Genomic DNA, 11,793 nt, shown 5'->3' with positions numbered 1-11,793 from the left:
TGGGAGAAAACCCTGAGGTTTGCAACCCCATCCCTTTTCCTCTGTTTCTGAGGTTTGAGACTTTGCTCCACGGTGCTCCCCACCAGGCTATTTTGGTTCTTCATAGGGAGTAAGTGACAGAACAGCCAGGGCCTATAAAGAGAAACCTGGTCTCGAAAAAAAAAAAAAAAAAAAAAAAAAAAATCAAACAGAAGTCATCACATTTTTGAGGGAAAATACTTTTGCCTGCTGAGCCATCTTGATTGCCCTCATATTTCTTTTTATTGAGTAAGACTTTATTTTTATTTTTATATGTATGGGTTTTACCTGAATGTATGTCTATATACTGTGTGAGTGCAATGTCCTCAGAGGCCAGAAGAGGAGGCCAGATTCCATGAAACTGGAATTATAGATAGCTATGAGCCAGCATGTGGCTTCTGGGAACCAAAGCCTTGCCTTTTGAAAGAGAAACCATTTCTCCACTCCACTTCTCAGACTGCCTCGAAGGTGCAGGATCATTTTGTTGCAGCAAGTGTCCACTCCTTGACTGAACTGATTCATAGACACTTTAGGCATATGCCCACTGGTTTTTTTCTGTAGAAACTGATCTTGTGTGGGCAAAGCTGATATTGTAGCTCATAGTAACAAGAAAGACCTCCTTCATGAGCACATAACCCATGTCCTCACACAAGGCCCCAAACCATGAAGGTCCTTATACTTGGTTGGATGCTTTCAAGATCTCTAATCTTGAAATTCTGAAAAACCTTAAGCTCACTGTGTATTCCAGCCTGGCCTTGAACTCACAGAAGTATGTCAGCCTCTCCTTCTAGAGGGTTGAGATTAAAGGCACGTGCCACCATGCTCAGCAACATTTCCAGTTTACACAGAGTCCCCCAATCTCTCCAGTACAAGAACAAACATACTGTTCATTCTGTTTCCTAGAATTTGCCTATTTCAAAAGCTCTCCAAAACGAAGTCAGTTCTTGTAGTTAACTATTTACCTTTTCTGTCAAGAAAGACTCGACCCCTATGCACCTAAGTGTACTTTCCTACTAGCCCTCAGCTATAATCATCTTCCCAGCATTGGAACTCTCATGTTACATAGTTTCAAGGACTCTTGGCCCATTGACCAGTGTGTTAGATGATCTTAGTCTTTTTGATGTTATGTGAGATAAGCTAGTTTCAGTAAAATAAATGTGTCATGTTAGTTATGTTACATCTTAGTCTATGTTTTGTTTTTCCTGCTGTGAATGAATCACTAAGAATGAGAAGACAACAATGTTCTCTCAATCCAAAATAATTTGTTCTTATGCCTACTGAGATGATTTGAAGCCTTCTTCTCTTCTGCCTGGCATGCAGGAAGGGCAGAAAGGGATGCAACCCTGGGGTGGAGAGAGCAGTCATGCGGTGACCAGATCAACCAGACAGGTGAAGATTGCCCAAGACCAGGAGAGGAACACAGGCTTGCACGTCCCTTCCATTACTCAAGAGCTACTCCGCCCCCAGAGAGTTGACAGAAGATCAGGAAGGAGTGGGAGTGGCTGGTTTCAGCAAAATTACAGTGCCCAGCACTGCTCAGAAGCTGCAGAGGCTCAGGCTCCCAAGGTCTGGTTTGGACAATGGGTACATTATTGGTGACTAACATGGTTAAAAAAAATGGGACACTGTCCCCAATTTTTTCTCTATGTATAAAAATAGTAGAAACTAAGGTGCACATAGTGGTGCATGCCTGTAATCTTAGAAACTATGAGGCCACAATAAGATCTTGAGTTCCAAGCCAATCTGAGCTACATAACAAGAACTCAGTTCAAAAAAGGGGAGAGGATTTTCTTTCTTTCTTTTTCTTTTTTCTTTTCTTTTCTTTTTTTCCTTTTTTTCATTCTTTCTTTTTTTTTTTAGTAAGTAGTAGAAAGGACTGGAGTTCATTAAGATACCATTTATTTGGGGGAGGGGTGTTGACTAGGGCATCTTGAAGTACATGCCTGTTATCCCAGATGAAAAAAAAATGTCTTCTTCAAGTCTCTTCCTCAACAAGCTGCCCCTAGAATCTTGTTAGATAAGGTGAGAAACTGGAAGTAAGTCAGCAACTTAGGTGAAAGCTATTTCTGGGAAAACAGTCTGAAATAGACAGCACTGTCCTCTGTAAGCTGATCTGATTTTAGGTTCCTAAGGTGTCACATACAACAGGAATTTGTAGCACTTTTGTACAAAATACCTGTTGTCAGTAATATGTTGTGGACCCATTGGCTAATGCCCTGTTCAACTTTAAGAACATTCTGTTGAGAAGGGTTCTGAAACTTCAAAACAGAACACCAGTTCAAAGTTATAGTACTGGTACTGGAAACAACTTAAACTGGTCTTTTTATTGGAATCCATGTGAAGTTTCCATTATAGTTTCTGCATGAGACTCCATAAGTCAGTTTTTTCTCTAATTCAGAGCACAAGAGCTAGGGAGAGTGGCTGTATTAGATCTATCAGTTTTTGGAGAAAAACTGCTTGATAGATTAGCAGAGCAGTAAGAGTTGCAGAAGATATCAGCCAGCCTACTTGGGCAAAATAGACTTCATAAAAATGCCATCTCACGACATCTTTTGTTTAAATTTTTGATTTATTATATTTCATATATGTGAGTATACTACACTGTCACCAGACACACCAGAAGACGGCATCAGATTTCACTACAGATGGTTGTGAGCCACCATGTGGTTGCTGGAAATTGAACTTAGGACCTCTGGAAGAGCAATCAGTGCTCTTAATCACTGAGCCATCTTGCCAGTCCCTCAAGACATCTTAAGATAGGTTTGAAACTCCAATGGCTGTGGGCCTGGAGCATCACTCACAGACCAGAGTCGTGCAGGAGACAATTGCTTTTCTTTTCCTTCTTTTTCTTATTTTTTAATGTCATTTTTTGTTGTTGGGTTGTCTTTGTTTTGTTGTTTCTGTTATTATGTGACATGGGGAGACACAAACAAATGTCTACTCACTCCAGATAGGGAACTGACAACAAACCAAAATATGGATAGCATCAAAGTCCAACTTGGTGAACCAATGAGTTTTATTGGGGTTATTTACAAGAACATAGGTGAAGGGTTACTTACAGGAGCAGAAATGTTTCAAAGACAGCTGCATCATTAAAGCCCACCCCAGCATGGGTGACAGCTCAAAAACGCTGGGAACCTGGAGCATACTACACAGGCTGCAGGCAGCTCAACAGGATGGAGAGTGTCCTTTCCTGGTGGCTCAGCTGGTCTGAGCCTCTTCCAGGCACCAAGGCTGCTCTCTGCTTCTTCCAGACAGCTAGGCTTGTCTGAGCGTCTCAGCAGTCTCTATTGTATTATATACACTTGGGGAAGGAAAGGGTCTAGTCCCTGGTCAGTTTCAGGGACTTCATGAAAGTATTTTGAGTCATTTACCTCCTGTCTTAACAAGCTTCCATGCAGGGCGGAATATTTCAATCTCCCCTTAGAACATCCTGTTGTTCTCTCTCCCTGTAAACCTCTGTCATAGGAAGTTTCCTTTCAAGATGGAAAGTTTCAATCTTGGGGCAATTTGAATACACAAGTGCAGTCTCCCATGACCACAACTGATTTGGAGAAACAACATGAGCAAAGATTTAGAACATATGCAAAGACCTTCCTGTTCCTCAGTGTTCAGGTGACTGGGGTTCCAAGTCCTCTCCTTAATAAAATAGCAATTCCTTCTGCATATCCAATCCCATCATAGTGGGACCCTGCTCCTGAAAGTTTTACAAGCAGTCCTCCCTACTCTTCTGATGAACACTATGAAAACAATCATGTTTGTCCCTGGGGGGAGAGAGAGAGAGAGAGAGAGAGAGAGAGAGAGAGAGAGTTCATTTAGTCAAACAGCTTACACTTATTTTGGGCAACATTCATGCAGCTGGATTTGGGATTGTTAAGACTCGAGTCACTCAACAACAATTAGATGTGTATTTTCTTTCTCCACAGTCTCCTTGCCCAACGCATTTCTGATGCGAGCCCAGAAGAGTGGCTGCTGGTGAGCACTGTCTGGCCAAGTGATAAACGTCTGTTTGTTTATGAGTTTCCTGAGTCGGTGGTAGCTGGACAGCTTATAGTTTGGAATCTCTTCAAGGAAGATCAAGATAATGACATCCTTGTGCTCATAAAACATCTTCATGCTAGCCAGCTGGACTTCAAGTCGGCACCATTCACTGTGTAGGTAGTGGTTACTGACTACACACAAGGTTTTCCTGCTTGTGTTAATAGCATTCTGGATGTTCTCGAAGATATCAATGCCTGGTTCAAAATCCCGTTGGTGAAGACAGAGTTTAAAGGTGGTCTGGCTGCCTTGTTCTAGGGCTGGAACAAGCTCTTTGTATACCCATGCCTCATCATTGGCCGAGAAAGAGACAAACGCATCATATAAGAACGTCTTCTCCGTTTTGTGCCATTTAGTGAGGTACCAGGCCCTACATATGTACAAACCATACCACAGAGATGCAATCATCTTGGTACTGAACCAAGAGAAGACCATGGTGCTGAGGACCATACTGAAGGAACATAAGAAGTAGACCTTTCCCAAGTCAAAATTACACATGGCATCATCAAAATCTATAAGTAAACTCTGGCTGCCTGGCTGCTGACAGGGATAGCTCCGGAGGAAGGGGATGTGGACCTCCTCTGTGTTCATTGACCAGTTCTTGAACCACAAATTGTCACAGGTGCACTGAAGTTTGTTCCCATAGACATCAAAAAACATCAGTGATTTCAGATTCTTCAGATGACTTTGATTAATGACCTTCAAGTTGTTGAATCTTAAAGAAAAGACCTGGAGGCTCTGTAAGCTGGAGAACATGTCAGGAACCAGTGACTCTAAATTGTTATTTTCAAGGCGGAGGATCTTTAGCCTTTTGAGGTTTTGGAATAAGGAAGCATTTAAATAGAGGCTTCGCTCTCCATCTTTTGTTCCTGAGATATCCAACTTTGTGAGGTTAATCAGAGGGTCAAATTGGTGGTGGTCCAGGAATACAGAGGGATTTTTTCCTAAGAGTAACTCCTGCAAACTACCCAATCCTTGGAAAAAGTTGCTCGGAACAACCTGAATCCCATGTCTTTGTCCTTCTAGGTTGAGCTGTTTCAAAGACTTGAGCTTTATAAATGGAGGATACTGAAGGGTCCTAGTAGTTTCATATGTGATCTTATTAAAACCAAGTTTCAAAATCAGAAGCTTTTCAAGGCCCGAGAAAAGGTGTTCATGAAAATATGACAAGCTATTGTACATCAGGTCAAGGGAACGTAGGTTAGTGAGACCAGAAAACGCATTTGGCTCCAGGATTTTTAGGCAGTTGTGGGAAAGAATCAAAGCCTGGAGTTTTTTCAGAGGTCGGAAGGTTCCGTGGTTGAGAGTCCGAATATTGTTGTCTCCAAGATCTAAGACCTCTAAGTTTGGAAACTGAGTAAAGGAATACTTGTCAATTGTTACAATCCAACATGCAGCCAAGTTGAGCTCCTTCAGTGCAAATAGCCCACTAAAGGCCAGATTATTGAGTTCTGTGATGGGGTTTCTTGAAAGAGAGAGAAACTCCAAGTGCTTCAAGGGGGAAAATGCAAAATCTGGAAAGCTTTTAAACTTGTTGTGGCTCAGATCTAGGATGGTCAAGTTCTGCAAGGAACTCCAGGTCCTGTTGTTGACGAAGGAGAGCTGGCACTTGTTCAGGTTCAGTCTTTGGAGACTGGGCAGAGCATTGAACTCGCTGTCATTGAGATGAACCAAGTCACTGTTTTGGCCCAGGTCGAGGAACAAGAGCCTGGTGCACTTTGCCAGCTGCTTAATGCCCTCTGCATTGGTGACATTTTTCTGAAAAACCAATGTCTCTAACTTGGGTAGGTTTCCAAGCAGGTGACAAACAGTTTTCATATCTAAGTGACCATGTCTAAGCTCCCGGTTACTGAGATCCATAGCTCTTACATTCTGCAGGTGTTTGGCCGAAAGATTTTCCAATTTTACCACCGTTCCACTCAAATTCAAGCTTTTAAGTTGGGGCAGGGTTTCCAGATACACATTCTGAATGACTTTATTGTCATTCTGGGAAGCACTTAGATTGGTTAAGTTAGGTAATGACAAAGCAGAGAAGTTTAACTCCCTTAGTTTGTTCCCCTGAAAACTCAGGTGGGTCAGAGAAACCAGTGACCTAGGGCTGTGGTCCAAGTACATGATGCTGTTGTTAGTTAGATCAAGGTGCTCCAGGCATGGAAGATGCTGGACTGCTTCAAGAATACCAGAAAAATCGCTAATGTTGTTTCGAGATAGGCTCAAATATTTCAATTTGATTAAAGGAGTGAAGGCATCTTTGTGAATATTGGTAATCTGATTATGGCTCAGGAGCAGGGTCTCCAGGCTAAACAGGCCCTCAAAGGAGTTATTCACACTTTGAATCTTATTTTCCACTAAATTCAGCAGAGTCAAATTCTCAAGTCCCCTAAAGGCACCTTCGTCGATCTTCCAAATTGAGTTCCACTCTAGTCTCAAGTCCACCAGAGCAGACAGATTGGTAAAACTCCAGGGAGGGAGGACTTGAATTTCATTGTGTGTAAGGTTAAGGTGAGTAGTATATCTAGGTATGTCACTAATGGCCTCTGTCAAGTTGGTGATCTTCTTCCTAATACAGAACACATGGTGAATATCAAATTCATACTGTGTGCACTTGTTGAACCCATATGTCTCTGCCACAGGCAGCAGAGAAAATCCTACTAACATGAGCAGGAGCTGTAGAGATGGCACAAAGCTGCTCCCATTCATCTTGACTGTCTTAGGCATCCAGGTTACAACCAGGGGGAAAAAAAATCCCTTCTCATGTTCAAAGGCACGGTCTTCACATATGGACTTTGCTGCAAAGAAAAACAAAGGTTTTTAGTTAAAATTTCCCTATCCTAATAAGTGCTAATAGCTGCTTCAAGGAAACAAAAAAGCTCAATCTCAACATCAACCTGGGTTGTTTTTTGGTTTGGTTTGGTTTGGTTTGGTTTTGTCCCCACCTCCACCTCCTGCAAGGTTTCTCTGTATAGCCCTGGCTATCATGGAACTCACTCTATAGAGCAGGCTGCCCTCAAACACAGAGAGATCTGTTTGCCTCCTGAGTGCTGGGATTAAAGGCATGAACCACTATGCTCAGTCCAACACCAACTTTCAAAACCCACTTCCAGAGTATTCTCTGTGTTAACAAGGAAAGCTGCTGCTCTTTTTCTGCAACCAAAATTCTCAGCATTCAGAGCCAAAAGAGGCAACAAGGTGTACCAGTTACTTTAGTATGACAATCAGGGAGTCCCCTTATCCTCTTCTTACATCCATACAACAAAACACGCCCCCTGTCTTGTGGGCTGGTACTGGAAATGCCATCATTGCAGATGCATTGAATGGGTTGTGGAAATGCAATATCATCTGTGATCCAAGTCACTGCTACCTCAATATGAATGAGTCTGAGTGATCAATCATTTCACCACAGTTTGCTTTTGAGTGAGGGAGAGGTGACTCGGTAAGCTCTGTCCTTGAGCTGAACTGGGGGAAGGGGCATTGGGCAGGAGGAAGAGTGAACATTGAGATAACTGATACAATTTGAGCAAGATGCCTTGACTAGTGAGATGCAGGACCACATTATCTGAGTATTGGTGATTTTGAAAGTCTGCTTATATATTTGGAAGCTTCTCTTCCAGTAGCCTGCTTGTTTATCTCCATTCTTCATTTTCTTTCTTTTCTTTTTTAAAATCCTTTATGAGCATTCTTGTATATTCTTTATATGTTAATACTTTGTCAGTAATTTAAATGTATTCTGCAATCTATAATTTAACATTGTTTATGAACTTCCTTGTTGACAGAAAAAAAATCAGTAATAATATGGTGTGTTAATTGGTTGGTTTAATTGTCAACCTAAAATAATATAGAATTGAATGAGATGAGTCTCAAGAAAGGATTGTCTAGATCAGATTAACTTGAGAGCATATCTGGGGGGAGGGGCTGTCTTAACTACATTAGTTGAGATGGGAAGACCTAACCTAAAAGTATGTGGCACTATTCCCTGGGGTTGGCTCAGAATCCTATAGGAGTAGAGAAAGCAAGCTGAGCAGTGGCTATGCATTTGTTCTCTGCTCTTGACTTGGGCGTCATATGATCAGATGCTTTCAGTCCTGCTGCCCATATTTCCCTGCAATGATAGTCTCCATATGAAAATGGGCTCTTTGAGAGGGTGTTTTGTGGCGGTCTCTACAAACACCACAAGTTTCAGAGCAACAAACCACATGAACAAAGAAGGAAATCTGATCTACCATGACTTAGTTACCCTGTACTGGTTCAAACTTGAGTCTGACACTGGGCAGTTTAGTTTATTTTAGGCATACTTAAGTACAGTACAACCTTGAAAATAAATGTTTCCTCATGATAATTAACAAAATCTCATTTGTACAATAAAACTTAAGACATGTTTACATTGAAACACTTTACAAAGTACGTGTGACCTCTTCCATAAAGATGGGTTCTGTAGACTCAGAAACAATGCTTAAAATGTGGGTGTAGAACAATATGAACTAACCAGTACCCCCAGAGCTCGTGTCTCTAACTGCATATGTAGCAGAAGATGGTCTAGTCGGCCATCAGTGGAAAGATAGACCCCTTGGTATTGCAAACTTTATATGCCCCAGTACAGGGGAATGCCAGGGCCAAGAAGTGGGAGTGGGTGGGTAGGGGAGCAGGGCGGGGGGTGGGGGTGGGGGTGGGGAGAGGGTATAGGGAACTTTCAGGATAGCATTTGAAATTTGAAATGTATATAAAGAAAATATCTAATAAAAAATGTGGGTGTAGGGGAAATGACTGAGATAAACATGAAAGTCGGTGGGAGTTCAGAGTGGCCTGGCCCTATACAGATAGCACAGGGGTTACCCAGGCTGTTGTAAAGTACAAGAGGCATCTCCCATAAGGAAGGGTTTTATTGGCTGAGAAACAATGCTCAAGATAAAGGTCTAGGGAGGAAGAGTCTGGGACAAAAACCATAAAAATCTGGGGGATTCAGGTGTTGCCTGACCCTCCAGATAGCACAGGTCACCAGGTTATCAGCTACATCCAAACCCAGCTTTCTGGGTGGGAAATGAGTAAACATGTCCTTGCTGAGGGGACAACCTTGTGTGTTTGACATTCCTTTCCCCCAGTGCTTATCTTTGAGCAAAAGGACCTTCTGCCCTCTACACAATTTTCTGTGCTGTCTCCTGGAAGCAGATACATCTTGTTATTTTTAGGACTCTCTGTTTCCTCTTAGTTCCTAGTTCGATACAACAAGAGGATCAGAATGTTCATTGATGGTGATCATAAATATAACAAGCTTTCTAAATTCTCGTAGTTTTTAAAATGTGAATGTTGGTTTCATTAGAATTTTTAATTAGTTTTTTTCTGGTTTTTGTTTGTTTGTTTTTTCTTTTTTTCCTTTTTTTTCTCTCCTGAGACAATGTCTCACTATATAGCCCTGGCTGTCCTAGATCACTTTGTAGACTAGGCTGGTCTCGAACTGAAACTCACAGAGAGCCACCTGCTTCTCCCTCCCAAGTGCTGGAATTAATGGTGTTCACCACTATACTAGTTGCATTTTTATCTGTTAACAATTATGCCTTTAGCAAGGAACAGAAATTACACATTTCCTTTTTAAGTTTTCTCATTTTTATGCCTTTCTTTTATGTTTATTTCCTAAAAATTGGTTACAGTTTCTATCATTATATTATAGTAGTGATAGAGTATGTATGTCCTTCACCAGTGAGAAGGCGTCTACAATCTTCTTATTATCATTTGCTTTAGTGCTTGACAAATATCAAGTCAGGAAAATTTCTTCCCATTCTTAATTTTTTTAAAGATTTATTTATTAGTATACATAAGTACACTGTAGCTGTCATCAGATACCAGAAGAGGGCGTCAGATCTCATTACAGGCAGTTGTGAGCCACCATGTGGTTGGTGGGATTTGAACTCAGGACCTTTGAAAGAGCAGTCAGTGCTCAACACTGAGCCATCTCACCAGCCCCCTTAATTTTTTTAAGATTGGGCAGGGGTGGCTGTTTCCAGGGAGGCCAGTAAAGATGCCAGATTCCTTGGACCTGCTGCTATATAGAGCTGGTTTGAGCTGCTTGGAACTGAGTGTTGAGGTCAGAGAACAACTTTGTGGAGTCATTTCTCTTCTTCCACTTTATGAGTCAAATTCAAATGGATTGCCAGGCTAGCCATCTCGTGGACTTTATTCCTAATTTTTAGATGACAGATATAGTTTACTTTGACCAGAAAAGAAAAGAAGAACATGGAAATAGAGCCATCTACCAATGGAGTGGGTATTGTTTAATACAGTCCATGATGCACAGAAGATGCAACATTTTAATGATTGTGTTCACTTTTGTTTAATATCTGCTAGAGGCAGGCATGCAAGGGCAAAAATGGTTCAGAGATTCAGGATGCTGCTTAGCTTGGCCTATACATAGACTTGTCTGCAAGTAATGGACCTGGGAACCTAGGCTCCTCCATGTGCACCAAAGCACATGTATACTAACATTTAAGCAATGGAAATGTGTTACTCCCTGTAGCAACCACCCCAGTAATGCAATTTCTATCCACATGTGTCTTAGAATACAATCCTAAAACAGGGCAGATGAGCCAATTGAGTCTGGACTGGTTTGAGGTGCTTCTGTAACAAGGCAAACTGTGTCTTCTGAACGAATTTTCAAGAAAGATCCTTTAACTACCATCGTATGCTTACGCGTGGCTGGTCATACATGTGATTAAACCTGGTGTACTACAGGAAATGACATGTGCAGTGAACACAGGCTTACATAATCCAAACCTTTCGATCAAAATCGAGTCATTTGTGGTCATCAAACACCTCCTCCTAAACCCCGTCAAGACCCCAGATGATAGCCAGGGGCCCTTGAGCACTCAAACTCAAGGGAACTGCTGCTCTCTTGCAGCGTATTTAATCTGTATTATAATTTTGCCTTTGGATGTAGCTTCCTTGCCACTTTGCACTTTCCTAATTATATGAATAAGTCCCCAAGTATCTGGAAATACCTAGACTGGAAAACAGTCACCAGACTGAGCTGAATAAGCTAACTGAGTGATAGGAACTGAGGTTGAGGGCATTTCTGTTGCTGTAATCGCTGAGACTAGGTCCCACTCTGGAGCCCAGGCTATCCTGGAATTCACTATGCATCCCAGGTTGCCTCATGGTGATCCTCCTTCCTCAGTCTCCTGAGTAATGAAATTAAAGGCATGCACCACTATGCCTGGATTTTAAGGCCCTTTTATCTGTTGAGGTAAAAAGAATGGAACAGAACAAAGAGGAGGATCTATAAAAGTAAATGCAAGAAGTAGAGAAATAGAGATGAAGCCCAAGGCCCTGAGTTTGAGTCCCAAGACTCTCGCAAACCAAGGAACTTAACTCTTCTGGGCATATTAGTTAAGGAAAGAGAGCAGAGAAGCAGGGAGGGTAAGAGAGGGGAGAGGAGAGAAGAGCGGGAGGAGGGGAGGTCGAAGAAATGGAGAAGAGAAAGGAAACTGTAAATCCATATTGCACAAATGTGGCTAGAGGAAATTGGGTGGAGCAGGATGACACTGCAGGAAGACTGTGCTCTTTGTTCTCAGAGATGACAAAGGACAGCGATATAAGCCCTCAAATCTACCAGTGTTTGCTACAAGAATATTAGAAATAAAGGACACGCCGGGCAGTGATGGCGCATGCCTTTGATCCCAGCACTTGGGAGGCAGAGGCAGGTGAATTTCTGAGTTTGAGGCCAGCCTGGTCTACAGAGTGAGTTCCAGG

At 42.0% G+C, this 11,793-nt stretch overlaps 1 protein-coding gene across 1 annotated transcript in view; it reads right to left on the bottom strand.

Moving 5' to 3' along the window:
• Positions 1-3,835: 3,835 nt before the first annotated feature.
• LOC110286179 (toll-like receptor 13) overlaps positions 3,836-11,793 on the bottom strand; it is a 15,973-nt gene continuing 8,015 nt past the window's right edge. Inside the window, 2 exon segments of the mRNA XM_021152644.2 lie at positions 3,836-6,789; positions 6,792-6,845. Of these exon segments, the coding sequence (XP_021008303.1) occupies positions 3,904-6,789; positions 6,792-6,845 (2,940 nt within the window). The 3' untranslated portion in view covers positions 3,836-3,903.

The sequence above is a fragment of the Mus caroli genome, chromosome X (assembly GCF_900094665.2).
Source record: "Mus caroli chromosome X, CAROLI_EIJ_v1.1, whole genome shotgun sequence".
In the NCBI taxonomy this organism is placed as follows: domain Eukaryota; kingdom Metazoa; phylum Chordata; class Mammalia; order Rodentia; family Muridae; genus Mus; species Mus caroli.
The sequence above is the reverse complement of the archived record's forward strand: the minus strand, read 5'-3'. Positions and strand labels throughout refer to the sequence as shown.